At 39.8% G+C, this 22,140-nt stretch overlaps 1 protein-coding gene across 1 annotated transcript; it reads right to left on the bottom strand.

Moving 5' to 3' along the window:
• Window positions 1-800: 800 nt before the first annotated feature.
• Window positions 801-19,726, bottom strand: LOC145325889 (phytanoyl-CoA dioxygenase domain-containing protein 1-like). Its single transcript, XM_080168872.1, has 10 exons — window positions 19,606-19,726; window positions 15,810-15,867; window positions 15,363-15,418; window positions 14,507-14,579; window positions 13,898-13,947; window positions 13,620-13,706; window positions 11,744-11,790; window positions 3,299-3,364; window positions 1,792-1,833; window positions 801-1,307 (listed from the first exon to the last, which is right to left on the bottom strand). The coding sequence occupies exons 3-10, from the start codon at window positions 15,413-15,415 to the stop codon at window positions 1,150-1,152; spliced, it is 576 nt and encodes a 191-aa protein (XP_080024998.1). The 5' UTR covers window positions 15,416-15,418; window positions 15,810-15,867; window positions 19,606-19,726; the 3' UTR covers window positions 801-1,149.
• Between the last annotated feature and the right edge of the window lie 2,414 nt (window positions 19,727-22,140).

The following is a 22,140-nucleotide window of genomic DNA, read 5'->3' as shown; positions in this document are numbered from 1 at the left end:
TGTTATAATATTACACACTGCTTCCATTTAAAATTGTTGAATTATTTACTTTGTGCTTCTAGATAAAATAAGTTTGGGTTACTTAAAGAAAAAAGAGAAGAAATTTGGACGTTCAATTCAATTTTGGATCTACTGCAGTTGACGGTAAAATATTGCTGGTAAGCAATATTTCCAAAAATCTATGATTTTTAAAGGCTGCTAACTGCCAAACGGCTGAACGTACGGATCATACCAGCACACCAATTTAAGCGGCATAAGAAGGCCTACCAATAATCTGGAATAGCCAAATCCAATTATGCACAGGGAAAGCTTCACTGAAGAAAAAACGCGTAAAAGAGGTCTTTTTCGCGCATTTCTCTGCTCTGTGAGATGATTATGCATTATTGATTTATGGCTATTCCAGATTATTTGTAGGCCTTTTTATGCCGCTTAAAACAGTGTGCGGGCATGATCTGTCCGTTCAGCCGTTGGGCAGCTAGCAGCCTTTACAGTTCATAGATTTTTGGAAATATTGCTTACTAGCAATATATTACCGTGAACTGCAGTAGATCCCAATTTTTATTATTAAAATGTTACTAAATTCATTCACCAAATTTTACTAAAATCACTGAAGTCAAAATGTTTTCTCGGATGTCTTTCAACTTTTTTTTATCTAGAAGTGCATAGTGCGTTGTTATAAACCTTTTTGTATAGAACCCTTGTTATTGCATTTATAATTCTAATATTATTAGATATCATTGTTACAAAAATATCACAAATTTCTTGTTATTTATAATAAAAACAGTGCTTTCAAAAAAAAATATTGGTGAAATTTTGAAAAGTGAAGCTACTCAATGTATAACTTGATTATTCTGTCTATTAATAAAATTAGACCAATTAAAACACGTACCCGCCTTGCTCTATCTTTTTGTCTAGTTACTAGGTATTTATTAAAAAAAATATTTTTGGGAGAGCTTAATTTTTCCTAGTGGTAATTTATCTTGGGAGGGTGTTGGTACCCTCCACAGAAATAGTTTTAAACCTTCCCATTACCTATTAGATGCTACACTGTAAAGGTGAAACATATCGGTTCAGTGGTAAGCGAAATCCTTAGGTACACGTGGACATACATACATCCTGTTATTTAAAATATTTAGTTATAATTTTAGTTTATTTCACTTGCTTGTTTACTAGTTTAGCCTTTAATTCAATAGAATCCAATCCCGCCAGTCCATGGTCAAACTTTTGTCTTCTTTCCTCTTCCACCATAGCAGCTGGGCGACAGTTGATGATGTAAACTTGACGCGGCAACGCGCTTGAGTTTTCTCCTATGAGAAAAGAGCACGTTCGTAAATTTAATTTTGTCTATTTTTTCCCTACAGAAACATATCTTAAATTCGTGTATTTCATAAATTTCAATGATTTGTCCACAGAAACGTAAACAAATCAATTGGATAATTTTATTATGCTTTTCCAAGAGACCATGATTAAGCTCTTCTGTTTCACAATTATACAAATTTTTTTTGTAAACTTGGGGCTAAAAATTACGTGGATATTATGACAGGGGAAAAATTGTCGTCAATTTAGATTGCAAACATTGACATTATTAATTGATCAGTTAGTTCAACCTGTTGGAGGGAAGGGAGTAGATTTGGGTGGGGGGATCGACATCTTAGCCAGCTACAAGTTTCAATACATTACAGTGCAGTGTATGATAATCTGGTGTAAGATCCAAGTAATAATAAATTTATTCTGAGAGTGCATGTGCTGGTAAATAATGGGGGAAGAAAGGCATGTAGATTACTAATATACCTGTATAATGTAAAGTTCTGCCTGTGTGAATAGTGCAACCGCCTGAAAAATGGAATTTAAAAATTTATCCCATACATTCTTAATAGGGTTGGCAATCCGTCTATTTTTTGGACGGAATCGGATTTTTACAAAAATTCGCCCAAAAATTAAACGGATTAACCAGTGGATTCTGGATTCTTATTGTTTTGACGGATCCCGGAATCTAGCAATATTTTAAAAGGCCTTTTTAAAAATGTATTGGGGATTACATTTTATCGGGTACTTGAAAGAATCTAAAGCTGCGTTTTTTCCTATTTTTACAGTAGGTTTTCTCCTTTTTCTAAACCCTACAGAGCGGCCAAAAAAAATTTGTTAAAAATTAAAATATATATTCGGACCAAAAAAAAACTCAAGACGATAATTTTAGCATAACAGTTAACAATCCGAATCCGCTATTAAAATAACGGATTCTGGATTCCAAAATTGTCAAAAAAATGAACGGATTCGGATTGCCTAATTTTTAATACTCAAAAATTCACTTTGTCATTCAGTCCGTACTGCTATGTGGAAAATTGTTTTTCTCAGCTACTATTAAAGATATACAACTGAATCTTTAGTGAAGATTTCTATGACATCTATTCTGCGCATCTAATTTATACATATTATTTTGTCTGTATGTCGGTCGATCATACTTCAAAAGATGTAAACCTTATGTTTAAAGGTTTCGTGGTTTTCTTAGTTTTTTTAATGAGAACTGTACATTTGCCCTATAACTCACTTTGTTTCTTTGTCCATTCGTATAAATTTGTTAAAATACGATACGATACATGATTTTTCAGTATGGAAGCTGTTTATTATCCAGAAGCGGTTTCGAAGCCATACAGGAAAATATTACCAATGATACGCTTAGAAATTAAAAATGACAAACACACAAACTTGTTTTTGCTAGTCGTAGAAATGGTTTCACTCCCATTTTTAAAAGCGAAGCTTTTCTATAATTAGGGTCGGTCCGTACGTCCGTCACACACGGATAGCTTTTTTCGTTAATTTAGGCATGTTAGAATTATCCTATCGATTTCAAACTATGCATGGTGATTCTTTTAGTAGTTAGGTACGATTTAGAAAGCGTAGCAACTCAGTAATCATTACCAGAATGTCCGTACGTCTATTTTAGACATGTTGATTTTTTTACTCAATTTAACAACAAACTTTTATGTGATCTGATCATGCGATTGATCTGATTTTTGGTAAATTTTTTCCTGGGACAAAACAGTATAATGTTATAAGCGAAGCAACTCCATAAAGTCCTAAAAATGTAAATATACATAAACATTATCCTATATCAAGTAGTTTTTCAAAAAATTTACTTACAATTTTGCTTCGTCTCTTGTACATATATATTCTGATTAGGTATTCAGTTCTGACACTATACAAGAGTTAATGTCCGTTTGTCCTACCGTTTCAGTGCTTCGCTTTTATGGATGTTGTCATCCTTGTTTTGTGATTTTTTTTATGATTAGATCTATACCTGCATTAACAGGGGCAGGTTGTCCATCATCCGTTTCTTCTAAATCAGTCATCATTACATGTTTTCCTAAATTAGTCATCATTATGTGTTTTCCTAAATCAGTCATCATTACATGTTTTCCTAAATCAGTCATCATTACATGTTTTTCTAAATCAGTCATCATTACATGTTTTCCTAAATCAGTCATCATTACATGTTTTCCTAAATTACTCATCATTACATGTTTTCCTAAATTAGTCATCATTACATGTTTTCCTAAATTAGTCATCATTACATGTTTTCCTAAATTAGTCATCATTACATGTTTTCCTAAATTAGTCATCATTACATGTTTTCCTAAATCAGTCATCATTACATGTTTTCCTAAATTACTCATCATTACATGTTTTCCTAAATTAGTCATCATTACATGTTTTCCTAAATTAGTCATCATTACATGTTTTCCTAAATTAGTCATCATTACATGTTTTCCTAAATTAGTCATCATTACATGTTTTCCTAAATCAGTCATCATTACATGTTTTCCTAAATTACTCATCATTACATGTTTTTCTAAATCAGTCATCATTACATGTTTTCCTAAATCAGTCATCATTACATGTTTTCCTAAATTAGTCATCATTACATGTTTTCCTAAAATTAGTCATCATTACATGTTTTCCTAAATTAGTCATCATTACTTGTTTTCCTAAATCAGTCATCATTACATGTTTTCCTCTTTCGTCTGCTTCTAAATTATTTTATGCTACTTGACTGTAAATATAAGCGACACCATTGGTTGATTTTCAATGACCCAATAGAAAGGTTGTACAAGGCGGTTGTGATGGGGAGATACAGTTATTTTAACCCTTTCTCCCTCTAGTGGTTTACTCTAATCTTCAGATTTCTTTTGTTCTCAATTGTCCTATACTCTGTAAGTTAATTACATCATTAAGAAAATATTTTTATAGTAATTAATATAATTGTTGAATAATAAATATAGAAACAAGGATGACAACATCCATAAAAGCGAAGCTCTATAATGGAAGGACAAATGAATCTTAAATCTTGTAGAGTATCAGAATTGAATATTAATGCATAAGTCTATAGAAAATTGTAAGTAAATTTGTTGTAAATCTGATTAAATACATGACTCTGTATAAGGACATATTGACGTTTTTAGGACTTGATTATAGAGATGCTTTGCTTATAACATTGTACCTTGTTATGAGTTATACCAATTGGCAGTGTTCAAACTTTTAAATCAATAATGATTAATTCACACAAGGTTGAAAATGTCTTTTGTTAGAGGCAAAATTAAGGTAAAGCACTAGAGGGAAAAAGGGTTAAATAACTGTATCTCCCCATCGCAACCACCTTGTGCAACCTTTCTATTGGGTCATTGAAAATCAACCAAATGGTGTCGCTTATATTAATTAACACAGCAAAGTAGCAGAAAATAATTTAGAAGCAGACGAAATAGGTCTTTGAAAAGGAAGAGAGGTAGTTGTCTGTATATATGTGGTATTCGGCAACCGTGAGCCATGCATATGGCACCCCTGACCGGGGTTCGGTGGAGGGTCAATGGCCCTCCCCCGAGTCCTGGGGAAGGGGTCTGACGACCCCCTCCCTATGCCTAGAATTAATGATTGAATCTGTCATGTTTTATTATGGTTAACTGTATTCTTAATTCCCCCCACCCTTTCCAGGGATGGGGGATCATTATTGCCCAAACTGACTATTGTATATGTATTATAATGCTTTTATGTTATGATGATTTATTCCTATCCATGTAGTTATTGTTTGTTGTATATAGCTTTAGTATCCTTTAAACCTTCAATAAAGTGACAACTGAAATAGATGTTGATTATTATCTAGTGAATGCTAGAGAAGCGTAGCTTCTCTATAGTAAGGTGTCCACGTCTGTCACACTGCCGTAATCTAATTGAACTCCGGTGTCTGCCATTTATCCTCGGCGGATACCACAACTTTTGGTGACAGCTGTGTGAGATTACGGCAAACCACAAGTGTAGAGCAGACGCGCATCTGAGGCTAAGGTACTCCCAGCAGTGAAACTGGCAAAACTGACACAAGCAACCTGAATTACCCACCCTGGACAGCAAAGTCTAACTCTGCATCCGGCAGTTGTGGAAGCGAGACAGCGAAACCTGACGAAGAACCGCGAGAAGCGCCGACATCTAACGGAGAATTGAGCGCTCAAAGGGCTGAAACAGGCCTGGGGACCGGCTGAAACAAGCCAAATAAGTGTAAACGGCTGAAAATAGGCCAACTTGACTGCAAGAGATAGCAGGATCCGAACCAGTGGCGCTAGCAGGACGGGACATTCCCTGCCGCCATCAGCCGGATTTGGATCAGCGGCACCAGCAGGACGGGACATTCCCTGCCGCCGATAGGCTGAAACACGCCACATAGCTGCGAGCTGCGAGCCAACATACGAGTATGTGCACCAAAACAGAGAAAACTACGTCAACTCCAAGTATCCTGAGAAGCTACAACGCAGCCGCCCATCTAGAAAAACAGATATTATATCACATTTGCAGGGATTACCACCCTGGTGTGATGGCTAAACAATAGATTTATGAGCAAAGATTGGCAAACAAATTGTTGTGTTGTGATAAAACTAAAAATAGAACAGGCTTGGATTTATTGTGTATTGTGATAACAACTAAAAATAGAACAGGGTTGGTAAACAAATCTGTTATGTAATTGTGATAAGGACACAAATAGAAGCTAAATGTAATATAACAAAGCCCCTGATACACAATCTAATCACCTCAAGCCTACAGCACAACAACAATACACCCCTTATTCCAGAGGAAAGGGAGGAGCCCACTCTCCACTGAAGGAAATACAATCAAGGTGATATAATAGATAAGCCTAGGATTAAGGAGAAAAGGCACCATTACCTCATCACACAGTTATTTCAAACCCACAGCACTCCCCCCTTCCTCACAGGGGGAACGGACGGATTTACCCCCGTCCCCTCACGCGCTTCCCCCCTCCTACCCACACTAACCTAAGTCCGTCGACGGTGTGGAGCTAGTGACCGGGAACACAGAGCGCCATTTACGGACAACGCAACGGAGTGCGGAAATATCATAAAATTCAACGGACAAACGGACCAATGAGAGAGCGAGTTGAGGGATAAGTGCGCGTTTTACCCGTGTGCGCGGATTTGACGGTGCGTAAGCGCGTTGCAAGGACGGGAGATTTCACACACACACACACACACCGGAGCGGAGCTACTCCATAGCATATAACAGGGATATTTTTAGAAAAAATAAAGAATTCTAAGCTCCCTCCCCCTAGCTATAGTGTGATAGAGGAAAACCAAATCAGTTCTTGACAGCAGTTCAGACCCTCAACATCTATCTACCCCTACCAGCCTACTCTACCACCTCAGAATCCAACTAGTGATAAACACAGCTAAGCTATATTTTTGTAACTAAACTACCAACCTAGTGATAAAAACAGTGTTGGCTGTTAGGCTAGAAAGCCTCTAGTGACAAACCATTTATTCTATTTACGTTATAACTTTGCGTCCCGCCGTTGAACCGTTGCCCCGATGGAACAGCCGCAAGCGCCAGGAGGTGACCAAGCCCCAGGATGGCTCCAGGATGACCCTCAGCCGGCTCCAGCCGAGTACCGCAAGCTGATGCTGAGTAACCTGCCAGAGTTTAGAGGACCGCCCAAGCAATCCTGGAGTTCACATATCCGCAGACTCGAGATGTCATGGGCGGCTTACCGCGTGCCACCCCATGACTCCCTCAACCGCCGCAACGCCCTTCTACTGTCACTGGTAGGGCAAGCGGCGGAAATGGCGTCCCATCTGTTTGGCGAGGCAGGCCAAGCCTTGACCTACGAACAGGTCAAGGCCGAGTGTGAATTGCTATTTCGTCCTGCTTTTGAATCCCAAACGCTTAAACAAGCGTTTAGGGATTACAAGCAACACTCGACAGAACCTATACAAGCGTACATATCAACTAAGTGTGCCTTGTATAGGGACGCCTACAACCATGAGGATCTCGAGTTGTTGGTGGACGAATTAAATCGTGGAATTCGTAACGCCAATGTAAAACGCATCATGATGGGCCATGAAATTACGAGTGTACCTGAGTACACTTGTAAGGCCATGTTTACCGTCACCATGATTACCAAGCAACTGAAGGAAGGTGTGTGCTTAGTGGACTCGACCGACGGGCTGACTGGATCTGCCTGCATCCAGTTGCCCCAATATGACGAGTCGGAGCCAATGGAGATTGGCGCCTTGGCTCCGGGTCTCCACCAGATGGGGAGGGTCGCTCCAGATGACAAGGTTCCAGGTCGCTGCTTCCGCTGCCAGGGGAGAGGCCACAGAGCTCGAGACTGCCCGACGCCGATGGAAGTTAGTCTAGAGGAGAGACGCACCCAGCCACGCCGTGACCGTTCTGCCAAGTGCGAGCGTTGCCACTACGACGGCCACACGGCGGCCGAGTGCAGAGCTGACTGGGCCCAGGTAGCCAGCCGCAGGCGCACCGCCGACAAGGGTGCCCCGCCAGGGAAGCCCAGCAGAGTGGCCCACATGGAAGGGAGCGCGCCCCCAGCACCACCGCAGCAAGCAGCCGCCCCCAGAGCCGCGGACCGAGCCGACGGGATGCCGCAGTTTGGGACCGTTCCAGCTAGGATCAACGTACTGGGCGGCGCGGCTGAACCCAACCGGGTTGGCCTGGGCTTCAGTCTCAACCACCTGGGGCCGGAGCTGGTGCAACCCTACAACATCGCCGAGCCAGAAGTCCTGAGGCCCCAGCCTTTTAGCCTCAACATGATGGAGCCTGCTCGGCCGAGCCTACCCAGCAAGAGTGGAGGGGCGCTACCCAGCGTCACTGAGACGATGTACGGGGAGGCCCTGGCGGCCGCTGAACGAGAGAGACAGGAGGCGCTAGCCAGCGCATCAACATCGATGTATGGGGCGCCACCCGGCGCCGCCACCTGTGATGACTGGGGGGTGCTATCCAGCGCCTCCCACCTGGTGCCTGGGGCGACACCCGTCGCCGCCACCGAGATACCTGGATCCTGGAACGAGCCAGCCTCCAACCTGGTGCCTGGGGCGACAACCGTCGCCGCCACCGAGAGACCTGGATCCTGGAACGAGCCAGCAGTCCCAGAGGAAGGGGTGACACCCGTCACCCCCAGCCAGCCAGCGCCACCAGCCTGCAGGGAGAGCCCAACTACGTGCCATCCAGAGCCCCCTGCCAGCCGAAGGAATCCAACTACCCAGCAACCCCAGTCGAGCCAGGATAAGTTAAATTTGATAAATGTGTTGTATCCAAGCCATTGTAAAACCCCAGCCTTGCCTGTGCCCCCTGCACCAGAGGCTGGGGAGATTGAAATTTGGGAAAATAAGGACTTGCCTGTGCCACATGCACCTGAGTTCCTAGGGCAGGGGAGGGACGTGAGTAAGGGCGAGCCTGTGCCACACGCACTTCAGCCCCATGCCACTGGGCATGCCTTGGACCAGGGTAGGGACCACTTGGGGCTAGGGGAGCCGACACCCAGGCAAGTGCCAGTCGCCTGCCAGTCTGTCATTGGGGAGGGTATCGGGGTGCCCCGGCCGCACAAAGATAACGCTCAATGGAAACTTGTATCTAGCCAGGAGCAGCCCAGCCGTGTCCAGCCCCAAGAAGCAGCCGTGACCCGAGCCGAAGATCCCCAGCCGCGTGTGCGAGGTAGATGGCTGCCTGGAAGCTTCTCTCACTGGTGGATGGTCCTGTGGGGCATCCTGCTGGCAGCCGTGTGGCCTACAACCAGCTACGTCCTGGTGGGATGGGACTGCGCCAACCCCACCCACGTCACAGCCTACAATAAGGAGAAGATGTGTAACACGGAACCCTTACACCAGGAGGTGCCCCTGGGCCATGAAGTACACGTCCTGCAGCAAGTCAAGGTGAGGGAAACAACAGGATACAGTTGCCAGCTCACTGTGTCCCAGTGGACATTCAGGTGTGGGGTATGGGGTCACCTCAAGGTGACCTCGGTCCCCACCCTCATGAGGCCAACCAAGATAGATCCAGAAACGTGCCGAGACCTGGCCAGGAACCGTGTCTACACGTTGCCAGGCAAGACCCAGCCACTGACGTTCCAACTGAACCATCCCCTGTTCTTCACCCTCGACATGGTGGGCGCCCTCGTCAACAGCCCCGAGGGGGTGGGTTGTGAGGGAGAGGACGTCCACTTCGAGGGCCAGCTGTACCGCAATGAATTAGTGCTCCAGGAGCGACGGCTGCTGGTTAAGGAAGAGACCTACGTAGTGGAGGATGGACGGGTGGAGTCTCAATCTGACCACCTGACCTTGGAGTGTCCCCATTCAGAGCTGTCCTGCATCACTGGGGAAGCCACCTACGTGTGGGATCACCTGGGGAGAGATTGCCCCTTGAGGCTGATTCGCAGCCTCCAGCCCAGCCTAGTGATGGATGCGTTCCTGGTTGACCATCAGGCCCAGTTTTTCATCAACATGACCAACCCCACCTCAATAGTGAACTGCGACTTTGAGGCCCATGCCACCAACCACCCAGCATTGTTCATGGCAGCTGACCCAGCCGCGGCAGCGCTACCCAGAGTATCGGCCAGGGATGTGGATGTTCCCCTGCAGGCCCAGATACATGCAGGTTATATTGGATTTACTCTGGAGACCCGCATGAAAAGCACAGCAGCAGAAGAAGTGGCGGCCAACTGCTGGAAGCTCCAGCAACTAGACCCGGCCCACCCGGTGCGCGTCCAGGGGAGCACGTTCTCGGTGCTGAGGGGAGATGTTCTGCTCCAGCTTACCTGCCAACGCAATAAATATGTTGTCCGTGAACACAAGGAGTGTTGGGACAAAGTGCCAGTAGAGCCCACAGGGTTTGTAGACGCCGTGACACGAGTGTACAGCGGCCACGCCACCAAGATTCCCTGCTCCTCCACCTACCCCCTGACTGTGCACGCGGAGGAAGGCTGGATAGAGTTAACCCCCGCTCCTAAGAAGAGGCCACCCCCGCTGGATACGCCTAGGCAGCTGTTGACAGAACCCTTGGATGACTTCAGTTCAGGGGGTTTGTATTCGCAGGCCGAGTTGAACGACTGGCAGCAGCTGCTGGCGTTCCCAGCATATAAGAGCGCCATGCTGACCGGCCTGTCCTATGGGTCATGCGTTCAGCAAGGCAGCTGTTCGGCCACAGGCGACCATGGGATAGTGTCCTACAACATCGACCGACTGGCGGAGGAAGGAGAGGCCGCCCTGGATGTCTGGGCTGGGTTCAGACAAGCTATTCACGAGTGGGGAGATGGCGCAGCCATATTGTGTCTGCTGTTGTTGATCCTCAAACTGCTGGGGGACTTAACCATCATTTCCCTGGCAGCAGCACAGGGAGGCGTCCGAGCGGCCTTGAATGCGATATCACAAGTGTTCCTATACCATCCAACTTTGTATAGGAAGGCCCTGGCCAGAGCCAGGCTCACCCATGCCAAGTCCCGGGACTTTTCAGTAGACTGGGATGCCATACCCATCGGCCGGGAAGCAGCCGAGGAAATGGTGTCCATGCAATCCACCGATAGCGGGCATGACTGCCCAGGTAGACCAGGACCGCCCTCTGGCCGACCCCGCGGCCCCACGGGAGGGCAGGCCGCCGCCCAGACGGTCAACTTGGCAGCCAGTGCCCCAGCCGCGGCCAACAACAACCAGCATGCCCCACTGCTGACTGTCCCAGCAGCAACTGTGCCACCTGCCAACCTGACACCTGCCGGCGTTGAACAACGTGTCCAACCAAAGCCAGCCTCTGCCTTCTACCCCACGTTGGGAGCCCACCAACCCTGAGAAACACTCACCACTAGGATTCCATTGAATCATTATCGCTTGTATATATCTATTAGCCCTAAGGAAGCGGGCCGAAGGCCTCAACCACTGTCGGAAGTCTGGTAGGGAATCCTCTCCCAGCCTTCCGAGGGGAGAGTTGTGGTATTCGGCAACCGTGAGCCATGCATATGGCACCCCTGACCGGGGTTTGGTGGAGGGTCAATGGCCCTCCCCCGAGTCCTGGGGAAGGGGTCTGACGACCCCCTCCCTATGCCTAGGGATGGGGGATCATTATTGCCCAAACTGACTATTGTATATGTATTATAATGCTTTTATGTTATGATGATTTATTCCTATCCATGTAGTTATTGTTTGTTGTATATAGCTTTAGTATCCTTTAAACCTTCAATAAAGTGACAACTGAAATAGATGTTGATTATTATCTAGTGAATGCTAGAGAAGCGTAGCTTCTCTATAGTAAGGTGTCCACGTCTGTCACACTGCCGTAATCTAATTGAACTCCGGTGTCTGCCATTTATCCTCGGCGGATACCACATATACATCTATACTATAGATATGTTAAGTCAAATGTTTGAATCGTTGAAAACACATTTCTAAATAAAATATAACTACTTCACCTTGTTTGACCGGCCTGTGTGTTCTGAGTCCAGTCTTGTGGCTACCACTATATCAAATAACATTCATTAATAGATGCATAATATATAATACATGATGTTTGTCCATCCGTCTGTCTGATTAAAATCTCGGTAACCGCAGAACCAATTGGGCTCCACTCTTCAGGGAATATACCTAGAGCTATTTGTTTCTGAGCTGTTTCTTATTTTTTTTGTAAACAAAAGTATTGTTAAGAAGAGTGGGGGAACCCCAACCTCATCATTGGGCGAAGCCTCCGTGAAAATAACCCTACCCCCTCCAATTTTTTTATGAATTATGAAAGCTTTATGGGAGGGGTACTTCCCAATACCTCTTGGAACGAATCCTCTAGAGCCTAGGGGTGAAACCACTAGTTAGATTCATAATTAACTGATATAGATACATTGTTTTTTTTTATAATAGGTTAAGATTTCAATTTATGATCAATAAAAATAGAGATTTATTGAAACCTTTGACCCCTATCCGCATATAAAAGTAACAGTATGTGCGTCTGTAGCTTATGATCTACTAAAAGCTGGATTGATATGGTTCTCCTTGACATTGAAGCTTCTTATTGGTACAAGGGAAAGTTAATAACTATTTTTAAGGGAGGGTAAATTTACCCTCCCAAGAGAAATAACCTCTGTGATAAAGAAATAACTCACCTCTCACTTTTTAAAAACTAAAGTGTAGAGTAGAAGCTCGACCCCCTTTTTCAAGTATCCCTAGAGGAGGGAGGTGACATTAGGCAGTTTATTACGCTAGTCCCCAAAGTTTTATAATAACCTTTTCTAATTAGGTGGCTTAATAGCTTTGGGGACTTTAATTGAATTTGATTGGATTGTTCATTAAGTTTAGCGTCCAAAATACTGATTGGAATCTACAGAAGGAGTAATTTTGTGTATCATCATTGGGGATGTACATCAAATTTATCATCGGCCATTATTTTATCCCTTTAGACCCCTGAATGAGAACACTATATAAAAAAACTAGCGGCTTCGCCCCTAGCCTCTAGGGGCTTTGCCCCAAGAGGTTTGATCAACTTAATTTTTCGTATTTTAGATTTAAAAAGAAAAAGTAAAAAAAAAAATTTTTATTTTTTTTTTTTGGGGGGGGGTATTTTTATTTTTTTGGGGGGGTTGGGGGTGTCCCACCCCCCAAGAAAATAGCTTAAAACCATCACAGGACCAGTAGGTATATTCCCTGAAGAGTAGAGCCCAATCGGTTCAGTGGTTACTGAGATCTTAAGCTTCAGACGGACAGACAGACGGACAGACGGACAGACGGACAGACAGACGGACAGACATCGTTCTACTTTGTATTATAGATAATGTTGTAATCCACCCCTATATAAATTCAACACAATTAAAACAAATTAATATCTAACAATTGATTTGGATATTGAATATATATTGACAGTGGAAAATTTGTCGTTAATTTAGGTTGCTAACATGGACCTAATTTATTGGTAAGTTTATTCGTCCAGTAGGTGGAGTTTATCGTTATTTTAGCCAGCTGCGAGTAACACTTTATTAGAGTTCATGAAAATGTTATGCAACATCCAAGTATTAATATTAGGGTTTGGCCGGATATCCGGTCATTTTCTTCTTATTATTATTTGATTCTTTATTAGTCTTAATTATTTACATAAAAAGTTTACATCTGAATTATAAGAGTTATTATAACAATATTAAATTTTCAATATCTGGCCGGATACCGAATATTGAAACTATCCGGATAACCGGCTAAATTTAATATCCGGTAATTTGCCGGATATCGAACGTTGATGTCCGCACTAGAAATCAGCCTGATATCCCGTAACCGGTATTCGGCCCAACCCTAATTAATATATCGATTTACCTGACAAACCACATACATCCATTGTCAACGCTGGCATCTACAATTGGAAACCAGAAGGAGAGAGCTCTCTTGTCGGGAAGGTCAGGCCTGCAAATAACAAGGATGACAACATCTCAGCGAAGCTCAACAAATAGCCTAAAACCACATGTAACCAATAAACATTTACAAAGTTCTTTTAAAAATTAAAAAAAACATTTCAACAGAAATTTGATAGACCATAAGCTTCAGATAAAAAACTTACTATTTTATATAAGAGGATTAAAATGAATAATTTTTACCAGTAAGATTCATCTTGGTGCCATGGAGTCTCCACCAAGCTTCCGGCCTCCTAACAAAAGTAGCTGTCTATAGTGCCCTAGCAAAATGGGGATAGTTGTCACTGCTTTTGACCTACCTATTCTGTTGACGTCAAGGAATACCCCGTATCCCATCTCTTTTCAAGGAGGTTTCTTTCCCTCTTCCCTTTCTCTTTCTCGTCAATATAATAGGTAGGCCAAAATCGGTGACATCTATCCCCATTTACCCAGGGCACTAAACACACTAATTAAAGTCAGGTTTAATATGGATATAAAATGTACGTGGATAAATTGACAGGGTAAAATTTGTCGTCAATTAAGCTTGCTAATTTGGACTTCAATTATTCAGTTTGTTCATCCAGTTGGAGGGGAGGGGATGCGGTAAAGGGATAGATGGGGGGTATCGTTATTTTAGGCAGCTGCGCGTATTACTTTATCAGAGTACATGAAAATCTGGTACAACATCCAAGTAATTGGTTTAATATAGAGTTATTTTTGTACAGGGAAATAACATGTTCGTTTGTCCTTCCTTCTTAATTAAGGGCTTTGCATTTATGTTTTAAAGTTACTTACTAGGATTTTAAAAATTACCTTAGCTATGATCATATCAAAGTCAAATGCCATATCGTCACCCAGAAGGGCCTGGGCTATCTCAACTACCTTCCTTTGGGGAAAAAATATTTAAATGAAAATTTGGAATAAATATTAAACAGAATAAAGTTACAAACCAATATCAATCAAAATCGACAGAATTTGAATGTTTTAAAGAATTTAATCAATTGTTTTCAAGGTATTTAAAAAAAAATCTAAATCTGCCCCTCTGTATGTCCATTGGTTTTTTCTTTAGTTATATCTAAGTTAGCCAGTTTTTCAATAAAAATCACATGACCAAAAATGCCTAATAGGGACATACATACGATTTAAAAATTGATTAAAGAGATGCTTTATTTATAAAATTGTATCAGATCATTCTAGAAATCAAGGAAATGGGATAACTATATCAAAATCATGTTATAATTGGTTACAGGTCAATCGCAGGAGTCCCAAATGTCGGATTGGACAAACGCAGAAGTGTTAAAATACTAATTTAATTAAGGATTTCTATACAGGTTAGGTTAGGTTATGATATGCAATATCAAATAAGCCCCCCGCAGGGGTTAGGCATTTAAAAACCTAGAATATAGTGTAAAATAAGACAGGTTAGGTTAAGTTTCCACTCCGACGTTTGGGACTCCTTTGTTTGTTCTATGACCGTGATGGATATATTGACTTTCTTTAGGTCAATATAGAGTTGCAACATGCTACGCTTTAAAAATTGTACCTATATTTTTTTTAAATCAGCACGACAAGTTTAGAATTGATGGGACAATTCTAACATGTCTGAAGATATGATAATGATTAACAACCCTATGCGAAGAAAAGGTTCGTTTTTAAAAACTAAACTTACTTGTGTAGAACACTTTGATCTCTGCCCTTCTCCATATAAACACTTGGCCACATAACCTACAATATTAGAAGCGGTGGAAAGTTACATGAGTGACGTCATAAAAATACGTATAAAAGGATGGATAAGAGGAGAAGTGGAAAAGTAAACCCCCTGAAAAAAAGATTGATTTTGAATTATTTTTATGACGTCACACATGACATTTTCCTGCGCTTTACAAAATTTTTTATAGGGGCATAACTAAAATTTAATTTTTGTTGTCCAATCCCTCCTAGGAAATTTAATCAAAACAAAACACAAAATTTGATGTTCTCTACAGCATTACAGACCGACTGACGAACTGAATGAGTTATAAAGTAGGTGCGCCTTTGTCAGAAGAATCATCATAAAAATATCCAAACGAACATTTCAAATTATCGAGTAGCTTTGCTAATAACAATGAACAGTTACTTGGCAAATATTTTCTGACAGGCCTTCTTTCAAAGTTTCATGGTTACCCAAATCATGCCTAAAAAGGGGGAGGTAGGTTGTGCTAAAATTCCGAAAAAGTTTGAGTTTTAAGACTTAAAAACAGAAGTAGAACGATATTATTCACTACAGGGGCGTCCAAGCTTTTTTTTTTTTTGGGGGGGGGGTAATCGCCCCATTACCCCCCCCCCCCCAGGCCCCTTGGACGTCTATGATTCACTAGATATGTGTATTCCTTATTGAAAAGAACTATAGACAAAAAAAACATCTTATTAAAGTTAACACAAATTTTATCGCTCTACTACTGTTTTTAAACCTTAAAACTCACACCTTTACGGAAGTTTAGCACAACCTACCTCCCCCTTTGTAATTCAGGATTTGTTTTACATCTAGAATTGGATATAGAACATACGTAAATATTATGACAAATTATCGTTAATTTAGGTTGCTAACATGGAACTCGTTTATTGGTCAGTTCGTTCATCCAGTAGAACGGAATGATGTAGAAGAATCGTTGTTTTAGCCATCTGCAAGTTTCACTTTATTAGAGAACATGAAAATATGGTGTAATATCCAAGTAATAACATATCCATTTATCTAGAGTAATAATTTTCATAAAAGCGCGGCTCTGAAACTAACGAACATTAAAACTTGTAGAGTGACAAAGTTTTTTAAATATGTTATATGTTAATTTGTTGAATCTTATCATTTTCAATCAATTATTTCATCAACAGAAAAGTTATCAATTTATAATCTTTTAGGATGTATGTACATTGTACATCAATTTTTCGTCCATATTGACTGATAAGAAATGATTAAATGCTTTGTTTTTAAAAGCGAAGCTTTTCTATAATTAGGGTCGGTCCGTCCGTCCGTCCGAGATAGTTAGCTTTTATTCGTTAATTTAGGCATGTTAGAATTGTCCTATCGATTTCAAACTTTGCATGGTGATTTCTGTAGTAGTTAGGTACGATTCAGAAAGCGTAGAAACTCTAAAAACATTATCAGAAAGTCCGTACGTCCATTTTAAACATGTTGATTTTTTAACTTTTTTAATAACAATTTTTTATGTGATAAAATCATCCGATTGATCTGATTTTTGATTACTGATTCATATTACAATAAGGTACAATATTATGAGCGAAGCATCTCTATAATGAAGTATTAAAATGTCAGTATGTCCTTAAACAGAATTCTGTATTTAAGAAGTTTTGCAACAAATTTACGTATAATTTTGTCAAACCTTAGATTTTCATATTTTGTATATTCAGTTCTGACACTCAACAAAAGTTAATGTTCGTCTGTCATACCGTTTCAGAGCTTCGCTTTTATGGGTGTTGTCATCCTGGTTAGGATAAGTTATAAAAATGAATATCAACTTACCTATGTCTCCTGAACAACAGTAAAGAATATAATTTTGTTCAAATGATAAAAGTTTTTTTAAGCGAAGTTAAAAGCGAAGCTTTTCTATAATTACGGTTGGTCCGTCAGAGACAGATAGCTCTTTTTGTTAATTTGAATCGGTTAGAATTGTATGGTGATTCCTGTAGTAGTTAGGTACGATTTAAAAAGCGTAAAAACTCGATAACCATTACCAGAAAGTCCGTACGTCCATTTTAAACATGTTGATTTTTTTACTTTTTAACACCAAATAATTATGTGATAAATTATCCGATTGATCTGATTTTTGGATTACTGATTCCTAGGACAACAAAGTACAATGTTATAATGTTTTTACTTTTATACATTTATATTCTGATTATTCAGTTCTGAAATTCTTCAAGTATTAATGTTCGTTTGTCTTTTCGTTTCAGATCTTCGATTTTATGGATGTTGTCACTAAAATTTTACTAAAATGATAAAATAAAACAAGACCACGTAACGTTTATAGATTCGTGTACAAAAATTCGCCTCAAATAAATATCTATAAGGGGGGGGGGGGGCGGGGGTATGGTGGTGGCCAGGTAGGAAGGAACATTGGACTGTAAATTACATTGGTACCCAAAGCTTTATAATCAAGTTATTTTATCCGTTGGCTCAAAAACTTTGGGAGCTCTTCTTGAAATCTGATTGGATGGTTTCACCAAACAAATTGGGTTTAAACTTTTTACTCAATATTTTTAATCATACTAAGGGGAATTTTATATATATTATTATTGGCGATTTATATAAAGAGATAAGACAATGAAATATAAATTGATTTACATCCCCAATGATAACACACAAAAATACCCCTTCTATGGAATACTTATCTACAATAGTTGAAGCGTTTTGACACTTAACTAATTGAACTAAGCAAACAAAATTCAAATAAAGTTCCTAATGTTGTTTAGCCAATGAGTAAGAAAACACTATTGTAAAACTTTGGGGACTAGTGTAATAAACAGCCCAATGCATCCCTTTCCTCCTAACATATAAATATTCTTTTCCTAGCATCAATATTATTTGTTAACAGATCGTTACAGAACTCTCCATATTCTTGAATCTCATCCTATCAATAATAGTTTCAAATATTGGATCTACTGCAGTTCATGGTAAAATATTGCTGGTAACGAATATTGCCAAAAATCTATAAATTTTAAAGGCTGCTAGCTGCCAAACGGCTGAACATACAGATCATGCCCGCACACTGTTTTAAGCGACATAAGAAGACCTATCTGCGGGTATGATCTGTACGTTCAGCCGTTTGGCAGCTAGCATCCTTTAAAATTCATAGATTTTGGCAATATTCGCTACCAGCAATATTTTACCGTGAACTGCAGTAGATTCCAAATATTAATCATTCCTGAAATACCTCATACTCTCGATCGTGGCTCAACACGTAGCGCATCTGCTCGTCGCCGGAGAGGTGAAAGGTTCGAATCTCGGGCCGACACCGCGTCATAACTAAAGACGTTAAAAACGGTTCTTACTGTTGCTATGTCAGGTGCACGACATAAATTGTAAGAGTATGGGGGAATGCCTTGGCCCATAAACAGGCGCAACTAATTACCATGCACAGTCAGGACTTCTCAGACAAAGGGCGTGCTATTAAAGGGTTGGTGGTTAATGCATTGCATCCAATTACACGGGGATGATGTTCTGGATTCTCTAGAAGATCACTTAAATCGAAGGGGAATCCCGCCCTTACGAGGAGGTAATGGTATTAATCATTTCTTAACGAGTATTCTGTTGAATTATTGAGGATATTTGTAAAGACAAAACGGGCCTTGAATACCTAGTACTCAATATAACCTAACCTAACCTGACCAAATGTTGTTGTGTTTGTCGGGATAAAAACAAGTATAAAATCACGAAATCTTTAAAAAAATAATTGAATTTGTCTTCTTGTAGAATGACCGACAGACGAACAGACAATTTGAACTATTTTCTGGATGATCACCAAAAAAGTTAGCACACTATCTTGAATAGCAGTCTTAAAAATCACATTTCATACGGACGGACGTACATAAAAAGTAAATAATAGAGTAGCTTTGCTACTAAAAAGATTAACTTTGATTCTAATTTAGTATTAATTTTTCTCGTATTCATTCGAATCCGGTGGATAGGAACCGGTTCTAATCCATACGAAAAAAACTATGTCTAGCATCGTATTATATCCAGTTTTCTACGGATATAAAAATGTACAATCATAAGATTAAAACCAGTTTTTTCAGCCCGTGCCTTCTGCACCTCGGGGCTAAAAAAACTGGATTTATTCTTATGATTGTACATTCTATATCCGCGGAAAGCTGTTTATAATACGATGCGAGAAATAACTATTCTACTTTAATTTCACCTGATTCAAGATATTTTCAATGACAAGAAAACCATTCTCATCCAAATCCTTTCTCAGTTTTTCTATATTTTCAATCATTTTCTTGTTGTGTTGTGTTATCATTAAAACACAAAGTGGAAAACTAAACTAGTTGTGTTTTATATGTTTTTAATAATAAAAACATATGTTTTTAGTTGCGAAGCTACTCTATAATTTCGAATGTCCGTCCGTCTTTCTGTCTGTCTGTCTGTCTGTCTTTCTGTCTGTCTGTCTGTCTGTCTGTCTGTCTGTCTGTCTGTCTGTCTGTCTGTCTGTCTGTCTGTCTGTCTGTCTGTCTGTCTGTCTGTCTGTCTGTCCGTCTGTCCGTCTGTCCGTAATTAATGAATAGGGGGAAATTTTTAGAGAAGATTCCTATGACATAGGCCCATCTAATCTATACATTGTTTTGTCCATCTGTCCATTATTTGGGGTGCTAGATCGATTCCTAGATTTTTAAGTTTTCGTAATTTTCTCAATTCCTTTTCAAGATAGAGGGCTGAAATTTTCAGGGATTAATTGATTTTACATTCTACATATGTTCATCAAGTTTTATTAAGATTTCCCATTAGTTGAGGTGCTAGATCGATTCCTAGTTTTTAAATTTTTAATTTTTCGTGATTTCAAGGTTGCGTGATTTTAAAGTTTCCCTATTTTATCAAGTTTAATGTTTACTGTATAAACATTGATCTATAGTAATTTTTTTTTCCGATATCCATTCATAATTTTTGAGCTTCGCTACTGAAGGATGTTGTCATCCTTGTACTTACTCATAGTGACTGTTTCATTTGGAAATCAATATTTCATTAAATATGTATATATAGTTGAAGGTATTTCAAAAATACTTGCAGAATTCGATTTTACGTGATTTGTTTTTTTCTAACCTTTAATTATGTTTGTATGCACTGAATATTCTCGCTAACCGCTGAACCGACATGTTTCTCCTTTAAGTTAAGCTTCTTATAGGTCCAGGAAGGATATAAAAACAAGGATGAAAACATCCATAAAAGCTAAGCTCTGAAACGATAGGACAAACGAACATTAACACTTGTATAGTGTTAAAACTGAAAAATCATAATATAAATGAATAGGAGTCAAAGCATAATGGTGAGTAAATTTGTTGAAAAACTTCTTGATACAGGATAATGTTTATGGACAATGACATACTTAAATTTTTAGGACTTGATTATAGAGTTGCTTTGCTTATAATAATGTACTTTGTTGTCCTAGGAATCAGTAAACCAAAAATCAGAACAATCGGATAATTGGATCATATACAAACTAGTTGTTAGAAATGTAAAAATTCAACATGTTAAAAATGGACGTACGGACATTTTGGTAATGATTATAGAGTTGCTACGCTTGCTAAATCGTACCTAACTACTAAAGGAATCACCATGCAAAATTTGAAATTCATAAGACAATTCTAACATGCCTTAATTAACGAAAAAAGCTATCCGTTACGGACGGACGGACGTACGGACGAACCGACCCTAATTATAGAAAAACTTCGCTTTTGAAAATTTGGAGAAGGACGCAACACCGAGAAATCGCCTGGAAAAAAATACATACCCCCTCCAAAAAAAATCTTTTCCTTTTTAAAGGGGAGGGTCGACTCCTCCACCGCAAACCACCCTCCTTCTTGCCACGAATGCCCCTAGGGTAAAAAAATATTTACAAGGTCTAGAAACTATTCTTTTAAAAAGATATTTTGAATCAATAATGTTCATATAAATTTACCTAACTTACTGAGCAATAGCTTTAAAATTGCAGTTATTCGTTAATTTACTATTTTTAATATTGGTCTATATTACTTTTGTAATTGTATATTCGCTTTTAATTGACTTTTCCCTTTTTTCTTAAACTTATTTTTGTGAACTTCAAGGAACCTTTGTCTAATAACATTTCATAAATACTTTTTATAAAAGATTAAGATTCGTTCAGCATAATTGTTAATTGCTTTAAATAGTTCAATTATATCAAATAATTTTGTACTTTTAACTAATTAGATTTTCATAAGTTTGTCTTTGTTGAAAAAAAATTTAAACCACAAATGATATCAAATTCATAATAGATAATAATTTAATATTTTTTTTGTAAATATTTAGTTAAGAATATTTCCAACCTCGAAACCGATTAATATCCGCTGAATTAGAACCGGTTCTCAACTATACTTAAAAATCATGTATAGCATCTTATCACAGAAAATTTTCCACAATCATTAAAATAAAATCATAAGATCTATAATTTTATTATCGTTAGGTCTTTACTGTAGGGTTGGGCCGGATACTTTTTTGGCCGGATACCGGATATCCGGCTGATTTCAAATGCCGGATATCCGGCAAATATCCGGTTATCCGGCCAAATTACCGGATATCCGGCCGGATAACCGGCCAAATTACCAGATATTAAAGTAGTAAAAAAACAAATTTCTTCAAAAATCTTATACAAATTTACATAAAGTTAAACTTATTCAGAAAAAATGTTCTTCTAGCTTCAATAATAAGAAAATTATAGCCA

The sequence above is a fragment of the Acartia tonsa genome, chromosome 8 (assembly GCF_053477335.1).
Source record: "Acartia tonsa isolate MP-2025a chromosome 8, ASM5347733v1, whole genome shotgun sequence".
Lineage (NCBI taxonomy): Eukaryota > Metazoa > Arthropoda > Copepoda > Calanoida > Acartiidae > Acartia > Acartia tonsa.
This window is presented reverse-complemented; position numbering and strand designations above follow the sequence as displayed.

Bases quoted from the DNA above. Each gene is read 5' to 3' on its own strand.
- LOC145325889 (XM_080168872.1), bottom strand. From the start codon at position 15,415: ATGTGGCCAAGTGTTTATATGGAGAAGGGCAGAGATCAAAGTGTTCTA. The intron at 13,948-14,506 runs GTAATTTTTAAA...TACTTTTGTTAG, and splicing joins TTGATATGATCATAGCTAAG to GAGGCCGGAAGCTTGGTGGA. The intron at 1,834-3,298 runs GTATAGATCTAA...TCCATTTTTCAG, and splicing joins ACCTGCCCCTGTTAATGCAG to GCGGTTGCACTATTCACACA.